The sequence below is a fragment of the Eurosta solidaginis genome, chromosome 5 (genome assembly GCF_040869045.1).
Source record: "Eurosta solidaginis isolate ZX-2024a chromosome 5, ASM4086904v1, whole genome shotgun sequence".
Classification (NCBI taxonomy): Eukaryota; Metazoa; Arthropoda; class Insecta; order Diptera; family Tephritidae; genus Eurosta; species Eurosta solidaginis.
In genome coordinates, this window is record NC_090323.1 from 151,806,229 (window position 1) to 151,828,367 (window position 22,139).

The 22,139-nt window shown below is 43.7% G+C and overlaps 2 protein-coding genes across 2 annotated transcripts; both read left to right on the forward strand.

The window, feature by feature from the left end:
- The first annotated feature begins 4,392 nt into the window (after positions 1 to 4,392).
- Positions 4,393 to 6,095, forward strand: LOC137254017 (tubulin alpha-4 chain-like). Its single transcript, XM_067791674.1, has 2 exons — positions 4,393 to 4,551; positions 4,617 to 6,095. Exons 1-2 carry the CDS (start codon positions 4,549 to 4,551, stop codon positions 5,997 to 5,999), a joined length of 1,386 nt encoding a protein of 461 aa, XP_067647775.1. The 5' UTR covers positions 4,393 to 4,548; the 3' UTR covers positions 6,000 to 6,095.
- Positions 6,096 to 19,824: 13,729 nt separating this feature from the next.
- On the forward strand, positions 19,825 to 21,487 carry LOC137254018 (tubulin alpha-4 chain-like). Its single transcript, XM_067791676.1, has 2 exons — positions 19,825 to 19,950; positions 20,015 to 21,487. The coding sequence occupies exons 1-2, from the start codon at positions 19,948 to 19,950 to the stop codon at positions 21,410 to 21,412; spliced, it is 1,401 nt and encodes a 466-aa protein (XP_067647777.1). The 5' UTR covers positions 19,825 to 19,947; the 3' UTR covers positions 21,413 to 21,487.
- The last annotated feature ends 652 nt before the right edge of the window (positions 21,488 to 22,139 follow it).

Sequence of the window (22,139 nt, forward strand, 5' to 3'; positions counted from 1 at the left end):
CACGCTGCCCTAGCTTTTGCACCTAACGAAACTGTGCAATCACTTGCCAGATAAATTGCAGTTAGCACCTATTCACTGCTTTACCACCACTTTGAGAAAAGATTTCCAACTTTTTGGAAGTCCTGATACCGCAACACTCCGCAACCTTGCTTTTTCTTTTTTCCTCTTGCCGGAAACAGCGGAACGTTGCGGTGTCAGGACTTCCAAAAAAGTGGTGGAAAGCAGTGAATAGGTGCTAACTGCCAGTCAGGTGACTCTAGAATGTGTTTGTACGATGTGAATATCAAATTAAAGGTATTAATGAGAGTTTTAAAAGCGGGTGGCCCTTAGATGTATATGTGAAGGCATTTTCGCGATATCGACCAAAATGTGGACCAGGGTGATCCAGAAAATCATCTGTCTGGTACCGCTAATTTATTTATATATGCAATACCACGAACAGTATTCCTGCCAAGATTCCAAGGGCTGTTGATTTCGCCTTGTAGAACTTTTTCATTTTCTTCTACTTAATATGGTAGGTGTCACACCCATTTAACAAAGTTTTTTCTAAAGTTATATTTTGCGTCAATAAACCAATCCAATTACCATGTTTCATCCCTTTTTTCGTATTTGGTATAGAATTATGGCATTTTTTTCATTTTTCGTAATTTTCGATATCGATAAAGTGGGCGTGGTTATAGTCGGATTTCGGCCATTTTTTTATCCAAGATAAAGTGAGTTCAGATAAGTACGTGGACTAAGTTTAGTAAAAATATATCGGTTTTTGCTCAAGTTATCGTGTTAACGGTCGAGCGGAAGGACAGACGGTGGACTGTGTATAAAAACTGGGCGTGGCTTCCACCGATTTCGCCTATTTTCACAGAGAACAGTTACCGTCATAGAATCTATGCCCCTACCAAATTTAAGAAGGATTGGTAAATTTTTGTTCGACTTATGGCATTAAAAGTATTCTAGACAAACTAAATGAAAATGGGCGGAGCCACGCCCATTTTGAAATTTTCTTTTATTTTCGTATTTTGTTGCATCATATCAATACTGGAGTTGAATTTTGACTTAATTTACTTATATACAGTAAAGATATTAAATTTTTTGTTAAAATTTCACTTTTAAAAAAAAATTTTTTAAAAAGTGGGCGTGTTCTTCATCCGATATTGCTAATTCATTTTTATTTAGCACATATATAGTAATAGTAGTAACGTTCCTGCCAAATTTCATCATGATATCTTCAACGGCTGCCAAATTACAGCTTGCAAAACTTTTAAATTACCTTCTTGTAAAAGTGGGCGGTGCCACGCCCATTGTCCAAAATCTTACTAATTTTATATTTTGCGTCATATCGTCAACCGATCTACCAATTTTCATCGCTTTAACCATCTTTGGCAATGAATTATCGCATTTTTTCGGTTTTTCGAAATTTTCGATATCGAAAAAGGGGGCGTGGTTATAGTCCGATATCGTTCATTTTAAATAGCGATCTGAGATGAGTGCCCAAGAATCTACATACCAAATTTCATCAAGATACCTCAAAATTTACTCAAGTTATCGTGTTAACGGACAGACGGACGGACGGATATGGCTCAATCAAAATGTTTTGATATATGGAAGTCTATATCTATCTCGATTCCTTTATACCTGTACAACCAACCGTTATCCAATCAAAGTTAATATACTCTGTGAGCTCTGCTCTACTGGGTATAAAAAAAAATATCTTTAAGATGTACATACTGCTGCACTCCCCGCCATCGAGAGCAAACGCCGTCATCCGCGCCAACACCAAGTGCTAGTACTACCAGGCGCAACCACAACCGTTTCGACGCACCACCCTCAAGCGCAACCGCCGACATCTGTGCCAACCAACAGCGCCACTGGCCCCAACAACCGCTTCGACGCGCAACCACCACCAATAGCGCCAACGAAACCGCGCGCTGGAATCATTACTGCGTGCAACACCGCGCGCAACCACCGGCAGCGCCTACCCAGACACACCACAACCACCAAGCTTACCACCACAACCAGTTAACACAACAGCAAGGCCGCTTCATATAGGCCCACCGACGCAAGCCGGGTACAGCAACAAACGCCGGCCACAACAACCCCAGCAGGGCCGACCAGCATAGGCCTGCTGCAACAGTACTGGTAACAACAACTTTAGTAACAACAACCAGCAGGGCCGCCGCATATAGGCCTACTGCAACATCACCTGCTTTAACCTCAACAACAGCAGGACCCAGAACACAGGCCTGCTGCAACGCCACATACAATAACAACATCGTTTAGAACAATGGGTGAGTTCGTTCCGTACTACGGACCACTATAATCTACTAAATTGAAAGATTTCAAAACCAAATTTGATCGTAGGAGAATGTAAAAATCACAAAAAACAAAAATTTTAGTATTTTAAAATTATAGAAACTAGCATACTTCCTAGATAAAGCAAATAACACGCATACATTTACGATTGCATATGCCATAAGCATAAACGTTTAAAAATACTTTAATTTCAGTTCACTAGCATTATGAATGCGCTGCTTTAGACGAAGCGCCTTAATTTAAATTGATACACAAATGCCAAAAGCGTGTGTAAGTACGCTCCGTTTATTTAATTGAAGTAGAAGTATAACCAAGAAATTGAAGAAAATGAGAAAAGGGTGTTAGAAAAAAAAGAGGAAAATTTTTCGAAATTTCCTTTCACTTTCCTAAAGTTCGGGTCTTTTGGATATACGCTCATATAGAACTCACAAATATATATAACGACACGTTCGTACCAAGACAGCGTCATTAAAGTTGTATAAAGAAATGAGTCACCGGTGACTCATGAACTCATTCCAATACGCTATTATGAGTCACATATGATTCATCGAATAGGGAAGTTGCCAACCAACTTCCATGAATACTTTTTTTTGACTTCTAGTTTTCCTTCAACTAATCTGAAAAAACTAAATTAAGATAAAATAAAATAAAATGAAATAAACTAAATTAAGATAAAATAGAATAAAATGAAATAAATTAAATTAAGAAAAAATAAAATAAGATGAGATAAACTAAAATAATTAACACGAAAATAAAACCGAAAAAGAATATATCAAATTTGTTCAATGAATAGTAAATATGAATTTCAAAACATTCTAAAACGTGTGAAATTTTATATAAATTTTAAATTATTACATAATGAAAGCTACGCAAAAAAATGCCCACAAAGATTTTGAAAAAAAAAATTGAAAACTTGAGAACTGCTTTAGACTTTGAACATTTTGGAATTTTCAATAAATTTTTGTCTATACAGTTTTAGACGGATAAATAAAGCCTGATGAAGTTACCGAGAGTTACAAGTAAAATTTTGGAATTTTTTTTCGAAAACACTTTTAAACTTATTTTTTAAAGCTTTCAGTATACCGTTAATTAACTAGTTGCTAAAATTAGCGAAACAAGAACAAAAAAGGAAAAGTTAGTCTTAACCTCAGAGGTTTACCTAGTATGTATTAAAGATAAATATAGTCTAAGTCTTCAACAATAATGAATTGTCAATAAATCTAAATTGTAAATGGGAATGCTGAGGTCTCCTTTCATTTAGAAGGCACATAGGGCATACAGGTAAGGAACCACCGAAAAATAGGTGCGTCGGTGGCCATGGATTTGAGGGTGGGTCAAGCACCGGGCGTCGCAACAACACCCGCGGCGCCCCTTATATATATTCGGCTTTTTTTCTTCTTTTAATTTTCAGCCGTTTATTTTTATTTTTTTTTTAGCATTTTTTTGTCATTTTTGATTTTCAGTAATAGTAACCGGTCATTTCCGGTTCGATTAAGTTTTTTTCGTTTATACTTTTTTTAAAGCTTCTTTTTTTTGAATTTTTAAATTTGAATGTTTAACGGTCTGTTCGTGACATCAGGTTCTGCCGGATGTTGTTTTACTTTGAATTTCAAGCGTTTTGAGTCGGCTCTGCGCTATTTTTGTCAGTTTTTTTTAAAGGAATGATAGGACCTTTTTTTGTTATGGCGCAGGACAGCAAGGTTGGCAAAAACCCAACCCAGCCGACATGACTAGCCACAGTGCAACCACAGATCATGCCGACTGCCTTCCTTGCTGCTCCCTTAAAAAATGCGTATTCCATAAAAGGATTTTCGTGCATTTTCTACGGTGCTTATATCCGGGAAATACAGTAATTATTAAAAAATAGGTTCTTGACGTTGTTCGCACAGGGATACCATCTCGGCAATTTGATGTTCTGCTACCGATATCGAAAAAAAGTTTCCCAATGCGAACAGGGTCTTTGTAAAGTTCGCTTTCATCCCCTAAATAAAGATCATATACATACTCATGTACATACATTTGCATGCATATATGAAATACCTACTTGCCTTTAGGTTAGGTACATATATGTATATGTGCGATCACTATCTGGGTGTTTTAACTGTGCTCAGGCATTAAGGATATTCATATTACAAACGGCATTTTGGCACTACTAGTGTTTAATACTTTGGTTAATTTGGTGAAAAAATATTTAATTACACGATCACCTTTTTCTAAAAAACTTACAACTCTCAAAACATGGTAAGCTTAATTAAAATTATACTAATTTACTTGGGTTCTATTAATAATTCGCATTTTTATTCAAGCGTGAAGTAATATCAGTGCAAATCGGCCAAGGAGGAATACAAATCGGCAATGCATGTTGGGAATTGTATCTTTTAGAGCATGGTATCGATGTTGATGGTACGGCTAAGAGTATAAATACAAACAACTGTAATGAATCGGATGACAAAGACACCAAGAAGGCTGAAGCGACAAATGACTCTAATACGTTCTTTATGGAAACAGGATCGGGAAAATATGTCCCACGTACAGTTTTTGTTGATCTTGAACCCACAGTTATTGATGATGTACGTACTGGTACCCTAAAGAGTCTATATCATCCTGAACAACTTATATCGGGTAAGGAGGATGCAGCTAATAATTATGCACGTGGTCATTATTCTATTGGAAAAGAAGCTATAGATAATGTTATGAATCGCTTACAAAAATTAGCAGAACGTAGTGAAAGTCTACAAGGATTTTTAATATTTCATAGTCTTGGTGGTGGTACTGGTTCAGGTTTTACATCATTACTTATGGAACGTTTAAATGCTGATTTTAGTAAAAAATGTAAGTTAGATTTTGCTGTATATCCATCACCACGAGTATCCACAGCAGTCGTAGAGCCTTATAATGCAGTTCTAACAACACATGCAACTCTAGAGACATCAGATTGTGTTTTCATTGTGGATAATGAAGCCATTTATGATATATGTCAGAATAATTTAAATGTAGATCGTCCAAATTACCGTAGTCTTAATCGTTTAATTGCTCAGATAGTTAGCTCAACTACTGCATCCTTGCGTTTCGATGGTTCAATGAATGTTGATCTAAATGAATTTCAAACAAATTTAGTGCCATACCCTCGTATACACTTTCCACTTGTTGCGTATGCGCCTTTGGTATCTTCAACGAATGCCTCTCACGAACACAATTCAATTATGACTTTGACAAACTCATGCTTTGAGGCTTCGAATATGATGGTGAAATGCGATCCACGTGCTGGTAAATATATGGCATGCTGTATGCTTTATCGCGGCGATGTCGTACCGAAGGATGTTAATGCAGCAGTATCGACTATAAAATCTAAAAGGCATATACAGTTCGTTGATTGGTGTCCAACTGGTTTCAAAATTGGTATAAATTATGAAAAGCCAGCTTGCGTACCGGGCGGTGATTTAGCTCAAACATCACGTGCCGTATGTATGCTATCCAATACCACTGCTATAGCTGTGGCATTTAGTAATTTGGATTATAAATTTGACTTGATGTTTAAAAAGCGTGCCTTCGTTCATTGGTATGTTGGTGAAGGTATGGAAGAAGGTGAATTCACAGAAGCTCGAGAGGATTTGGCTACATTAGAACGTGATTATGTAGAAGTTGGTACAGATGATCAGCAAAGTGATAATGGTGATTATGAGTTTTAATGTTACTTTTCTATTGTTAAATGTTGTGTGAAATAGAAACTAGTTTATTATCCATTTAATCAAATGCAAAACACTAAAACGTATAAAAAAAAACAATTTTTTTGTGTAGGTTATGTGTGGTCAAATCAAGGCATACAAACGACAGTAGCACTTCCCAAAACCGTCGATAATTGCTGTTAAAACAACACCAAGTTAGTCTTTCTCTTTCTGACCAACATATACCCCTCATCCAGACGTACTGTTTTTGGCGGATCAAATAGAGGAAACGACATTCTGCACAATAAACGGAGACACCCACTCGTATGGTAGGAAGCTGTCAGAGTTCGCAAGATCTTTCCATCGTGAGCGCAGTAAACTGCGTCAACTGGCAGCCGATGGTAACATTGGCATCTGACCACCTGCCTGTACTTATTTAGCTCGAGCGAACCGCCGACATCATCGTCACCGAAAACCGCACTTTCATAAACTTTAAAAAAGGAAAGTGGGATGAGTACAAATCCTTTCCAGACAATCGCTTTGCTGCCCTCCCTATCCCGACTGATGCTCGCCAAGGGGAACGTGCTTTCCGCAAGGTTATTGAATCCGCCTCGGTCTCGTTTTATTCCCGCCGGAAGAATTTCCGAAATCCGGCCTCATTTTCCGGTGGAGCCCCCAAATTTAACGAGAGAACGTGACCTTATAAGGCAGCTCGATACCGGCGACCCCCAAATAAGGTATATAAGCCAACGCATCAGATTGCTTGTGGATGAACACAAGCGAACGAAATGGGAGGAGCATTTAAGGAATTGTAACCTCTCTGCCGGTGTGGGTAAGCTTCCGTCCACCGTAAAGTCCCTATCGAATCCGCCTAAGCACAATGACAAAATTTCCATCGCCTTTGGTGATAAAGTGCTGTCGGATGTGAAAAAATGCGCGAGCTTTGCCGACAATATATAATGCATTCTACGGTTGACAATGTTAGACGGCCCTCCGTCATACGCATACAAACATAAATTTAGCGCGTCCCCAATTACCATCACCGCCAAGGAGGTTGCGGATGCCATCGGTCACGCTAAACCATCTACAGCAGTGGGTCCAGACGGCAGCCATGCCTATGCTTAAAAGGCTAGGAAAAGATGGTTTCAAATATTTAGCACATGTCTTCAGCCTGTCCCTTTCCACCTTTGTCATTCCCGAAAATGGAAAATGGTCAAGGTGGTCCCGCTACTAAAGCCTGGGAAAACAGCTAACATAGGAGAGTTGTTGTTGTTGTTGTAGCGATTAGTTACTCCCCGAAGGCTTTGGGGAGTGTTATCGATGTGATGGTCCTTTGTCGGATACAGATCCGATACGCTCCGGTAACACAGCACCATTAAGGTGCTGGCCCGACCATCTCGGGAACGATTTATATGGCCACATTAAACCTTCAGGCCATCCCTCCCTCCCCACCCTCAAGTTCCATGAGGAGCTTGGGGTCGCTAGAGCCTCGTCTGTTAGTGAAACGGGATTCGCCGCTCGAAGGTGAGGTTGACAATTGGGTTGGAGAAGCTATATATTGCGCTACACAACCCCTTGAATCCCCCGCGGAGAGGGGGGAGATATCGCCCGATATCTCTCCTATCGCCAGTAGCCAAGACGCTTGAAGCCATTTTGCTCCCGTACTTCAAAGGAAATTTGCAACTAGCCTGTCATCAGCATGGCTTCAGAAAACTCCATAGCACCACCACCGCGCTAAATGCCATTAGCACCCAGATAAATTGCGGTTTAAATCAAAACCCCCCCCCCCCATAGAAGAGTACTCGTTGCGCTAGACCTATCAAAAGCTTTTGATACGGTCAACCATGGCACGTTACTGCAAGACCTGGAAGGGTCTACCCTTCCCCCATGTCTTAAAAGGTGGACCGCAAATTATCTGTCTGGCAGGCATCGGTGCAATTAAGAAACGCAACATCCAAACCAAGAACAATTAAACAAGGGGTGCCACAGGGTGGTGTCCTATCCTCACTTCTGTTTAACTTCTACATATCAAAGCTACATTCACCACCAGAAGGAGTCACTATCGTTTCATACGCCGATGACTGCACAATAATGGCCACAGGCCCAGACCCACAGATCGATGAGCTTTGCAACAAAATAAACGGCTATCTCCCTGATCTCTTCAGTTTGTTCGCCTCGCGAAACCTAACATTATCACCGACTAAATCATCGGCGACCTTATTTACAAAACATGGACGTCCCAAATGTCGACCATTTTGAACATCCACGTCAATTGCACAACGCTACCGACTGCCTTATACCCCAAAATCTTGGGAGTGACGTTCGACCAGGATCTACATTTTGGTGAGCATGCAGCCGCAGTTGTACCGAAAATCCAGAGCCGTAATAAAATCCTCAAATCTCTTGCCGGCAGTAATTAGGGTAAAGGTAAAGAAACGCTCATTACGACTTACAAAGCATTTGGCCAGCCGATTGCATGCTACGCGTAACCGATATGGTCGCCAAGCCTAAAGACTACTCACTGGAAGAAGCTACAAGCCTGCAAAAATACCGGCCTCAGAACCGTCACGAGCTGTCTTGCTATGTCCCCAGAACACCATCTACATAATAAGCGAGAATACTCCCCATTAGGGAGAGAAATGAAATGCTAACCAAACAGTTTCTGTTGAATACCCAGAAACCTGGGCATCCCAACAGACATCTGATTGATGAGCCAATACTGCCAGGGGCAGTCATATCCGTAAGCATTATGAGGAAATACGGCACCTGAGAATACAGCCGTATGAAGCTAAAAATCACAAGCAGGTCCTCAGCGAAATCCACAAACAGGCGTCGGACCTCTATGCTAGGAATTGCCCGGTGAATCCAGTACTTAAAGAACAATACCCAAAACTAGCAGAGGAGGAACGCACTCTCCCTAGGCAACGCGCACTCTAACTCAACTTCGATCTGGATACTGTAACAGGTTAAACTCTTACCTATCCAGAATCAACTCCGACATACAAAATGTATGTCCTGCTTGTAATGCGTCCCCACATTACACCAACCATCTCTTCAACTGCATTGTGGAACCAACGCCTCTAACACCCCTCTCATTATGGTCCTGTTGAAACAGCAAGTTTTCTTGGACTCCCGTTAGGGGACATTGATGACAATTTGTGATTGGTCGCACCTATTAGATGGGGCGAAACACTGCTACAAAAACATCATCAATGTACTGTTTCTGCGCATATTTATTTCATACTCTGCCCCACGCGTGTACGAGCATTATGCAGATATCGGCATAGTCCAGCGAATTAAAACACAAGGGCTATGGTGTTATGCCGTGGTATAAATTTTGAGTCACGATCGCAGTAGCTAGTCGACCACTGATCAATCTCCTTATGTCTTCTGAACATCACTTACATAGTGAGCAAAAGAGCTCCACATAAAGGAGCGTGCTCCGCCTACCTAGTCAAACAAGTGTTTTCAATTAGAAGAAAGTTTTTTTAAGCGTGGTCGCCCCCGGAAGTTGTTTGGCAAACACTCTGAGTGTATTTCTGCCATTAAAAGTTTCCCAGCCCCGAGGGCAGTAAGCATCACTAAACTCTTACTTATCAATATTCAAAAATGTAGGCCCTGCAGTCGACGAGTCCCCGTATGACACTAAACATATTTTCAATTGTAATGTGAAACCAATGCTTCTAACAACTGCATCCATATGGTCCAACCCTGTTAAAACCGTAAGTTACCTTGTACGTCTGTTAGAGGACTTTGATGTAATTTTTTTTCGTGGTCGCGCCTATTGAATGGCTATAAACAGGAAGCGATTAAACGATAAAAAACCATTTAGGTAAGTATTTTCATCTGCGACGGGACTTTTTTTTCCTATGACCAAGACTGTCACAGGAAAGGTTGTGTTTCATAGGTCAAGATATTTATTTTGGTTTCCCTCTCGGGCTTTCGATTATGTTGCTTAGTAGTTTAGGGGCGTTCCGTCTTATAGAACGGATATCTGTGACCAATAACTGCCAACGCCCAACTCCAGTGGCAGATGCAGCCAGTGATATTCTCGGCTTTATTTCAATGGATCCTTCCTGGTACCGGACCGCCTGATGAAGTAGTGGAGATCTTACCACAGTAAGGGTCGTTGCTGTTGCGAACGGTTTTACTTTCCTATGTTTAGACCGCCTTGACGGTATAAAAAATTTACGAAGAAAAGCTGGAGCATAAATGGAGAATAGGTTCACTTGGACAGCGATGGTAGCAGAAAGGCAGTGAGGTTAATGAAAGTGCAGCAGGAGCCTCCGTACAAACTTGAGAAAGATACGAAGCGGAGAGAGGAGAACATTGCAGCATTAAGTATTGTCCAGCGGCAGGGAAGAAATGGGCACGCAAACCCATTAAAAGGGCGAACGCTTGGTTTGATGCAGTCCTCTCCCGAGAGATGTAGGTCTTAAGCTGTAGAGCAGAAGGGCCATTATATCGAGGAAGCAGCTTCTTCGAAATCTGCAAGTTCGAAAGAGGAGAGACATAGTGGTGAAAAGCCAACAGAGATGACGGATGAAGTTCCCCCCGGCGAGTTAGGGGGTCAGAATATACCCACGGTAGGTATGCCTGTCGTAAGAGGCAACTAAAATACCAGACTCAAGCGGCTGTGTAGCGCAACCCTTCAGGTTGCCAGCGAGGTTGGTTATAAGGCAAAGTGGGAAAACATCATAGCCTCGACTTTCTCGGCGCTAACTGATCGCATAAATTCTTATACGTTTTATAGCCAAGATGTTGCGGGAGAAGCTGCTGTTGTGCTCCCAGTTAAACCACTTATGCAGACCTACATAAATTCTTTGGTCGCTTCATAGCGGCGAAATCGGACGATACAAACAATACGGTTATGGACATAGGAATACAAATTTTACCAGCGTCTGGGTTCTTCGTGGTGGTCATGTTAAATTTTTCGGCAAAAGAGCAACAAAATCGAAAACTCTTACAAAAACCTTCGGGGTTCGCAGATTATCAGAGATAAGTATAAATGGATAGAAAATTACCCTGAAAGCAGCATTACATGATATTATTTACAGCCCATTCGCAGACCCAGAGAGAAGAATGGTTGTGTCTGCTGACGGTTTCAAACTAATGCCAAGGGTAGCCTTCGAAGATTTTCCCGTAGAGGTGCCAGTCAGATTAGGCGAGGCAAAGGGCAGACTTAATTTATAACAAAGCTTCTAAGATAGATAGATAGTTAATTAATTGAGCATCGTACTGCGACTATTGGTCTATTGTGCTCTCATCTATTTCACAGCACCTCATCCAAGCCGACCTCCCTGATGAACCCTAGCAGTACACTTGGCTCGAGGGATTTAATGAGAGAATGCTCTGGCCATGGTGAGTCCATAAACTTAGCCCTGCGTCACATTCCAGGAGGATATGGTCCACCGTTTCCGCTGATCGATCACAAAATCGGCATGTATTGTTCAATAGTATGCCCAGTTTCTGTATGTGGCTGTTCAGTCTACAATGTCCTATAAGAATAGCTGTTAGGATTCTTAGGTTATTTTTCGAGAGGCCTATTAATGCCCTATGTCGAGATGTGATATAACCCCCTAACAGTAACTTAGATAACTCTGGCCTGGAATATTGCGCCAGTGTTCTTCCCTCTCTCCTACTAATAAATGCCCCCTAAAATCCTGTGGGCCTACTGGCAGGAACGGCTCGGGATCGATGGGTCGTGTCGTTGCTGCCTCATTGGTCAGGCTTTCCGCTTGCTCATTACCCTCAACTCCTCTGTGGCGTGGCATCCGTTGTGTGCTTCTAGTTCGTTTAGCTTTTCAACGCACTCAAGACCAGTGCTCACTTCGAACGCCGAGATTGCCTTGAGGGTGGCCTGACTGTCACTGAGTATGGCGATTGTTACATTGGAGTATTCGCGCTAGAGGTTCAGGTCATACGCTTGAAAAATGCTCGGTTATTCTCCCAGAGGTTCTAAATTCTTGGCTTTGGGCCCGAAAACTCCGGCTCCAATGCCGGATATGCTCCCAGTGGTCCTGAAATCTGGCGTCTTCGAGCCATCTGAGTACCATACTATTTTATGAAGCAGCTGAATGCTCTCCAGTCTAGTTTCCTTCGATGTACCCTTGCCTCTCAATTCTACTTTTTAGCTTTTCTCAAAAACTATCTGCCTGAGGATATCATCCCTCGGTAGTTGAGAAATTGGAATCTCCTCTCTCAGTTCCTCTATGCTCCGGGATGATGTCACTTTACTTCTGTTGAGACCCTCCATTTCGAGACCATATTCTCAGTTAGGTTCTTGTCAAGTGTTATATCAAGTATTTCTGCCCTGGCTCTTGTAACAAACGTCAGTTCACTCCCGACGTTGTACATATTCAAATCATTGCTGGCTATATATTCTAGCAAACACTCACCCCTTAGGTTGGTATCACTGCTACCCAACTCCGTGTTGTGGGAGTTCGCATCGCTTCCTATAATTAGTGGAAGTTTGGCTCTTCTGCAGTGCGCCACCAGCTTCTGCACGTTTTCTGGAGGGACCGTGTCGTCGTCCCTCGGGAGGTAGGCTGCGGCTAGCACAATACTGGAGTCGTCTCCATTCACCTTCACATTAATTTGTACCGTCACCAAATCTCGACATAGAAACTATGTAATGCTGTTAATATCTGCTTTAAGCATTATGCACGCTCTAGGTCTCTGCTGAGAGAGATCCCAAATTACTTTGTTGTTACTTACATTAAGGCCTCTCACCTGTCCCTTGTAAGCCCAAGGTTCCTGAATGAGGGCAATGGCCAGATCATCCAAAGCGAACCACCTTGCCAGTACAGCCGAAGTTGCAATGGCGTGATGGTGGTTGATGTGGGCGATTTGAATGCTTATGCCGGTCATTTTGGCCCGCCCGGCCTCATCGGATCGTCGTCGTCCGACAACCTGCTTTCTCTCTCGCCCCGTCTGTCCAGTACCAGCTCCTCGAGGTCGAGCCCTTGATGAGCTCTTGTGTGGTAGGGATTTCGATTTCATCCCTTGGCTGCGCGTGTGATTCGCTGCTACTTGCTATGGTGGGAGGGTTTGTGGCCTCACGAGCTCCAATTGTGTCGGTGCTCGCGTCCAACATGTCCTCGTCAGACCTCTGCCTCCGCCTTGGCTGCTCACTACTCCCTGGTTGCTTCAGCCTTCAGGGTCTCACTGGGATCAAGCCATATATATAATGTAGTTTGAATCCGTTCCTACGTGTGAACTGGTAGGATTACATCTATGCCCACGTCGAGACGTAGGCCCAGTTGATCACGCGCCATCTCTGCCTCTTGAGGCCCTCGTTTTGGTACTCGAGGAGCCGGATCGTAAATTCTCTGGGGCGTTTCGCACTTTTGGGGAGGAACATGGTCACATTATGTGTTGGCGGTATGTCATCCCCGCGTCTTGCACATAATGGTGGCCCTGTCCACCCCTCAAGTATGTATTATGTCTATGAGCCACTTTAAAGTTTTCTCGTCCTGGCAGTCTACGAGGAGGAGCTCTACTCGGAAGTACACCCCGCAAAGGACTAGGGTATGCCCACATCCCCTGACCACCACATCCATTATCAGCTCCGGGGTCAGTTCATCTTAACTGAGGGCATCCGCTGGGTAGTTCCTGGGCAGCACAGCCATTCGGATACCCCTGACAGCCGACGAATAGCTCTGCTGTCTCAGCGGGTTTCTCAGTCGCCCTGAGCAAATTCTCCCTGCCCATAGGTGTAGTGCTCAGGGGAGCGTAGGCCCTTTGCCTCTTTGAACTCGGAGTTTCCTCCGGAGTAAATTGCTCGATCCTGCGCTTTTCAACGGGAGCGGGTGCATGCTTTCCAGCTACCTCTGGCTGTCTCTTATTTGCTGCTCTGCCTCCTCGTTTGGGGGCCGCTGTTTTTTGCCCCTTGTTGTTGTTGTTGTAGCAGTGCTTCGCCCCACCTAACAGCCGCGACCGATCACAAATTGTCATCAATATCCTCTAACGGGAGTCCAAGGAAACTTGCTGTTTCAACAGGGATGCACCATAATGAAAGGGGTGTTAGAGGTGTTGGTTCCACATTACAATTAAAGAGATGGTTGGTGTCATGTGGGGACACATTGCAAGCGGGGCAAACATTTTGTATGTCGGGGTTGATTCTGGATAGGTAAGAGTTTAACCTGTTATAGTATCCAGAACGAAGTTGAGCAAGAGTGACACGCATTTCCCTGGGGAGTATGCGTTCCTCTTCCACAAGTTTTGGGTACTTTTCTTTGAGTACTGGATTCACCGGGCAATTCCTGACAAGGCCTGTTTGTGGAGTTCACCAAGGACCTGCTTGTGTTTTTTTGCTTCATACGGCTGGGTTCTCAGGTGCCGTATTTCCTCAAAATGCTTACGTAGATGACTCCTTAAGCCCCAAGGCGGTGTTGGCTCATCAATCAGATGTCTGTTTGGATGCCCACGTTTCTGGGTATTCAACAGGAACTGTTTGGTTAGCATCTCATTTCTCTCCCTGATGGGGAGTATTCGCGCCTCATTATGTAGGTGGTGTTCTGGTGACATAAGAAGACAGCCCGTGGCGATTCTAAAAGCAGTATTTTGGCAGGCCTGTAGCTCCTTCCAGTGGGTAATTTTTAGGCTTGGCGACCATATGGGTGACGCGTAGCACGTAAACGGCTGGCCAATTGCTTTGTATGTAGTAATGAGCGTTTCTTTATCTTTTCCTCAGGTACTGCCAGCAAGGGATTTGAGAATTTTATTACGGCTCTGGATTTTCGGAACAATTGCGGCTGCGTGCTCACCAAGATTTTGGGGTGTAGGACAGTCGTTAGCGTAGTGCCATCGACGTGGATGTTCAAAATGGTCGACATTTGGGATGTCCATGTTGTAAATAAGGTCGCGGAAGATTTAGTCGGTGATAATGCCAGGTTCCGCGAGGCGAAAAAACTGGAGAGATCAGGGAGGTAGCCGTTTATTCTGTTGCAGAGCTCATCGATCTGTGGGCCTGGGCCTGTGGCCATTGTTGTGCAGTCATTGGCGTATGAAACGATAGTGACTCCTTCTGGTGGTGAAGGTAGCTTAGATATGTAGAAATTAAACAAAAGTGGGGATAGGACACCACCCTGTGGCACCCCTTGTTTAATTCTTCTTGGTTTTGATGTTTCGTTTCTAAATTGCACCGATGTCTGCCGACCACCCAGATAATTTGCGGTCAACCTTTTAAGACATGGGGGAAGGGTAGACCCTTCCAGGTCTTGCAGTAACGTGCCACGGTTGACCGTATCAAAAGCTTTTGATAGGTCTAGCGCTACGGGTACTGTTCTATGGTGAGGGTTTTGATTTAATCCGTAATTTATCTGGGTGCTGATGGCATTTAGCGCGGTGGTGGTGCTATGGAGTTTTCTGAAGCCATGCTGATGACAGGCTAGCTGCAAATTTGCTTGGAAGTAGGGGAGCAAAATGGCTTCAAGCGTCTTTGCTACTGGCGATAGGAGAGATATCGGACGATACGACTCTCCTATGTTAGCTGGTTTCATGGGCTTTAGTAGCGGTACCACCTTGGCCATTTTCCATTGTTCGGGTATGACAAATCTGGAAAGAGACAGGTTGAAGACATGCGCTAAGTATTTGAAATCCTCCTTTCCCTAGGCTTTTAAGCATCGGCATGGCTATGCCGTCTGGGCCCACTACTTTGGATGGTTTAGCGTGACCAATGGCATCATCAACCTCTCTGACGGTGATGGTAATTGATGACGCGCTGAATTTATGTTTATGTGCGTGTCTGTTGGCCCTCCGTCTATCTTTGTCGACCGTAGAATGCATTACATATTGACGGCAGAAGGCGCTCGCGCATTTTTTCGAATCCGACAGCACTTTATCGCCGAAGGCGATGGAAACTTTGTCATTGTGCTTAGACGGATTCGATAGGGACTTTACGGTGGACCAAAGTTTATCCACACCGGCAGAGAGGATACAACCTCTTAGGTGCTCTTCCATTTCGTCCGCTTGTGTTCATCCACAAGCAATCTGATGCATTGGTTTATATCCCTTATTTGGGGGTCGCCTGGGTCGAGCTGTCTTATAAGGTCACGTTCTCTCGCTAAATTTGCGGCCTACGCCGGGAAATGGGCCGAATTTCGGGAATTCTCCCGGCGGGAATGAAACGTGCCGAGGCGGATTCAATGACCTTGCGGAAAGCACGCTCCCCTTGGCGGGCATCAGTCGGGATATGGAGTATAGCAAAGAGGTTGTCTGTAAAAGATTTGTATTCGTCCCACTTTCCTTTTTTAAAGTTTATGAAAGTGCGTTTTTCTGTAACGATGAAGTCGGCGGTACGCTCGAACGAAATAAGTATAGGCAGGTGGTCGGATGCCAATGTTACCATCGGCTGCCAATGTTACCATCGGCTGCCAGTTGACGCAGTTTACGAGTTCTGCGCTCACGATTGAGATATCCGGCGAACTGTGACAGCTTCCTACCATACGTGTGGGGGCGTCTCCGATTATTGTGCAGAACGTTGTTTCTTCTATTTGATCCGCCAACATCTCACCCCTACTGTCCGCCCGCAAGTTTGAATGCCATAGATCGTGATGGGCATTAAAGTCGCCTAAGACAATGCGATTGTTGCCAGTGAGTAAGGCACTAATATTAGGGCGGTATCCACTGGGGCAACAGGTGGCAGGTGGGATGTAGATGTTGATGATTTCTAGGTTTGCATCGCCTGACCGGACAGATAGGCCTTGACGTTCTAAGACATTGTCCCTGCGGTCGATGCCAGGATCAAATATATCATATTGCACAGAGTGGTGTATGATAAACGCGAGGCCACCTCCATTTCCGCTCATGCGATCTTTTCTGTTGACATTATACCCAGAACAGGTTTGCAGTGCAGATCTTGCTGTGAGTTTAGTATCTTGAATCGCAGCAATGTGGATGTTGTGCCGCTTCATGAAATCGACTATCTCCGTGATCTTCCCAGGTACTCCATTACAGTTTAACTGCAGAATTCTGAAGTGCATAGTGGGAGACGTCGCCACTCTGGGGGTAAGTGACGGGTGACTACGCCTGGGTTGAGGAAGGCCAGGACGCAACTGCTGTTGTGGCCCTGGGACTGGGCGTCCTTGGGCAAGCATTTGGGTACCCGGTAGATTGGGGTTTGCGCCTGGCAACATGGCGCAATGAAACCCGTGGGGGAGGGGGGGGGGGGGGGGGGGGGGGGTTTGCCGTCGCGGAGACCAGAACATCTAGGAAAGTGGCACCGCCCAAGGCAGGAGCTGCATTGGGCGGATGTTGCAAACATATATTAAACATATTCTGTGCTGGCAACGGGGTTAGGGACTAAGAGCGCTAAGGCGTAGACTACGGTACGACCTTGGACGTGAACAGCAAGGAGCCACAAAAGATTTATAAAAGTTACGTGGACGTCGGGTTTTGGGATCAAGCCCAGAACAACCTGTCCGATGCAACCATCCCTTGCACGAGACACACTGAACAGAGTATGACCGTCCTAAAAAGATTCTTTTCCGGCAGATGCAGCAAAACCATTTCTCAGGACCGGGGTCAGGAGACGGACCCGGATTGGATCCGATACCTTCACGGAGCAAGAGAATATGGAGCAGTCCCGCTGCAAGGAGCTGCTGGGAGAGTGACAATTTGTGGGAGGGACGCAACAAATTAAATGGGGTTACACTGAAATGACAGTCCTTGGTCGGGATAAATCCCGTGTCGCTCCGGTACATAGAACCGGCTGCTTTGGGAAGCAGTTTATGTTGCCCCTTGTCTGGTTTATGGCTGTGCTCATCTCTCCTGACTCTTGTCTACCTGGGCGACAGGCCCTCCTCGGAGGTATCGAAGATACCATTTTACTCCAGACCAATTTAGTCCTAGGCGCCTTCTGTCATCAAGCGCTCCTGGTCTTCCCGGTTGTAGTAGTACAGGTTGCCTGCCTCTATTATGCCTTCTGTTGGGCCGCTTCCACTCCTTCGCGTTTGGCTCATTGTTGTCCTCTTTCTGGGAGCTTCCGCAGCTGTGCTGTGAGCTGCTTCCTGAGTTATACTCCAACGATGAGCGCTTAGACTTACTCGACCCTCTAGAGGGGCTGGTTGCTGATGTTATTCCCACTCAGGTGCTTAGGTATACCGTCGTAGCCCCGTTTCGCGGGTTGTGTCCCGTTTTTCGACGATCATTTCCTTGATTTTCTCCTTGGCACCGCGATGCACATTGGTGGTACTGGGCCCTCCATGGATCGCGGGCTTGTCGTCTGATGCCACCTCCTGCTGCCCTTACTTGTTTTGGCCGCGCTGCTCACCCGTGGCCGAGAGGCCGCTAGGGATAGCGGGTTTCGTCGCTGTTTGTTTTTTAAGCTCTTTTATCAGCCCGCACTGCTCTCCTTGGGGTGTATTACCCTTGGGGTTTGCAGATTTAAGAGCCGGTTCTCTGCGCACTCCGGCACTGGTGGAGGGGATTTCATCGTCCCTCTTGTGCTCTAAGAAGAGCATTGCCTTGTCTCTTGTGAGGCTTTCCAGGAATTGCCTGGAGTATCTGCGTGACCTTCCGATGCTATGCCCGCTTCTATTCTTTGAGACATTTTTTGTTGTTGTTTAATTTTATGTTGCGTTCCATCTTGTTCTTACAACAACTTGCTTAACATGGCGGGCGTGGTTGTCAAATTATTGTAAAGGGAAAACTCAATTGTTCCGCCGCGGCAGAGCCCATTGACGTGGTAAGGCTATGGCTCGGTGTTGGGGAGGCGCCGTCAAACGACGCGTCTTGACATCAGTATTAATAATCCGAAGAATAAAAAATTTAACTCGTTCAAAAGATATTAACGAAAAACCGAAAAAAGACCCGCGGGTACCTCCGAAACCGGCGGTGGAATCTATAGTATTTTTGCGCAGAACACCTTTCTGCGTTGGCGGCCTTCGGCCGCGCTTATAAAAAATAACCCTGGGCTACGCCATGCCAAGTCCGGGTGTGTGGTATAACCGTAGCTACCGCCACGGTGATGCACATTTTTTGTGTGGGTACAACAACAATAACCACATTAAAATCGCCAACTTCATCTGCAAATATCTCCGGACAGAGATAAAATTTTTCTTTTCCACCTTCGGATCAGTGTTCTCGAGATTAATACGCGTCTTTTGACACCTCTCTCGATATTTTTGGTAGCGTATTAGCAGTCGACCCCTTGTTGTTGTTGTTGTAGCAATGTCTCGCCACACCTAATAGCTGCGATCGATAACAAATTGTCATCAATATCCTCTAACGGGAGTACAAGGAAACTTACTGTTTCGACAGGGGTGGACCATAATGAAAGGGGTGTTAGAGGCGTTGGTTCCACATTACAATTAAAGAGAAGGTTGGTGTCATGTGGGGACACATTGCAAGCGGGGCATACATTTTGTATGTCGGGGTTGATTCTGGATATGTAAGAGTTTAACCTGTTACAGTATCCAGAACGAAGTTGAGCCAGAGTGACCCGTGTTTCCCTGGGGAGTATGCGTTCCTTTTCCGCAAGTTTTGGGTACTGTTCCCCGAGTACTGGATTCATCGGGCAATTCCCGGCATAAAGGTCCTGTTTGTGGAGTTCAGCAAGGACCTGCTTGTGTTTTTTTGCTTCATACGGCTGAGTTCTCAGGTGCCGTATTTCCTCAAAATGCTTACCGAGCGCTAGACTTTTACCATTGGGTTTGCCGATGACCACATCAAACGGATTATCATAGCATTTTGGACAAATTCAGTCATTGTGAGGTCTTTATTGAACGACTAGTTCAACCAAGTCTAGCATGTTCTCATATGTTGAGATTTCCGACCTGAACGGCCCGTATAAGTATGACCATTATGTGAATTACATCCTAGAGTGTGTTTAGGCAATAAGGAAATTGTTAAAACTAACGGGATCCTGGCACTACTGGTATTTTTTATGCATTGGTTAATTTTTCATTTAATTACACGATCATCACAGAAAACACGATCGCGTAGATAGAGGAATTAAAATTCTCAAAAAATGGTAAGCTTAATTAAAAATAAAGTAATTACTTCAATTCTATTACTATTAGCCATTTTTATTTAAGCGTGAAGTTATATCAGTGCAAATCGGCCAAGGAGGAATACAAATCGGCAATGCATGTTGGGAATTGTATCTTTTAGAGCATGGTATCGATGTTGATGGTACGGCTAAGAGTAAAATTGAAAATACCACCAACACATCCAGCGAAACGGAGGCCAAAGAAGCGATGAAAAAATCTGAACCAGCAAATGACTCCAATACGTTCTTCATGGAAACAGGTACCGGTAGATATGTCCCACGTACAGTTTTTGTTGATCTTGAACCCACAGTTATTGATGATGTACGTACTGGTACCCTTAAGAGTTTATATCATCCTGAACAACTTATATCGGGTAAGGAGGATGCCGCCAACAACTATGCACGTGGTCATTATTCTATTGGAAAAGAAGCTATAGAAAATGTTATGAATCGCTTACAAAAACTTTCGGAGCAAAGTGAAAGTCTGCAAGGATTTTTAATATTTCACAGTCTTGGTGGAGGTACTGGTTCAGGTTTTACATCATTACTTATGGAACGTTTAAATGCTGATTTTAGTAAAAAATGTAAGTTAGATTTTGCTGTATATCCATCACCACGAGTATCCACAGCAGTCGTAGAGCCTTATAATGCAGTTCTAACAACACATGCAACTCTAGAGACATCAGATTGTGTTTTCATTGTGGATAATGAAGCCATTTATGATATATGTCAGAATAATTTAAATGTAGATCGTCCAAATTACCGTAGTCTTAATCGTTTAATTGCTCAGATAGTTAGCTCAACTACTGCATCCTTGCGTTTCGATGGTTCAATGAATGTTGATCTAAATGAATTTCAAACAAATTTAGTACCATACCCTCGTATACACTTTCCCCTTGTTGCGTACGCGCCTTTGGTATCTTCATCAAATGCTTCACATGAACACAACGCAATTACGGCTTTGACAAACTCATGCTTTGAGGCTTCGAATATGATGGTGAAATGCGATCCACGTGCTGGTAAATATATGGCATGCTGTATGCTTTATCGTGGCGATGTCGTACCGAAGGATGTTAATGCAGCAGTATCGACTATAAAATCTAAAAGGCATATACAGTTCGTTGATTGGTGTCCAACTGGTTTCAAAATTGGTATAAATTATGAAAAGCCAGCATGCGTACCGGGCGGTGATTTAGCTCAAACATCACGTGCCGTATGTATGCTATCCAATACCACTGCTATAGCTGTGGCATTTAGTAATTTGGATTATAAATTTGATTTGATGTTCAAAAAGCGTGCCTTCGTTCATTGGTATGTTGGTGAGGGAATGGAAGAAGGTGAATTTACAGAAGCTAGAGAGGATTTGGCTACATTAGAACGTGATTATGTGGAAGTTGGTACAGATGATCAGGAGCAAAGTGATGAAGGTGATTATGAAATGTAATCTCTTTATGTTGATAATTTATTGTAAAAACTTGATTGTTACTTATTTGAATAAAAAGCTAAGTACTATTAGAAAGTTTGAAAAGTTAATTTAAGTATACAATTAAAAAAAGGCTGTTTGTCGCCTCAGAATATTCAGGTGGATAGGACAGGAAGGAAAGAAGAAGGTTCGAGTATCGCTTTTCAACTCTAGGTATACTTTACCGAATTCAAGGGGTTGATAAGCGCAATACAAAGCTTTATAGCTTTATAGAATCCTGTTACAAATATGAATGCATCAAACACATATTTAGCAGGCGAGGCTCTGGCGAGCCCAATTTCCTCACGGAACTAGGGGATGGGGGGGGGGGGGGGGGGGGGGGGGGGGATTGTATAAAAGATTTAATTTGGTCGTATTAACCGTTCCAGAGATGGTCGGGCTAGTACCTTCATGGGAAAGGCTTAAATACATCTAGAATAATAAGGGCCGTTTTCTCATGTGTACTTAAGACACATTTTTTTCACAAAAATGTTTTTATAGGGAAGATAAATTTTAAAGTTTATATGAACAAGTAAGGAAGGCTAAGTTCGGGTGTAACCGAACATTACATACTCAGCTGAGAGCTTTGGAAACAAAATAAGGGAAAACCACCAAAATGAAGCTGGGGAAACCCTGGAATGTGTTTGTATGACATAGGTTTCAAATGGAAGGTATTAAAGAGTATTTTAAAAGGGAGTGGGCCATAGTT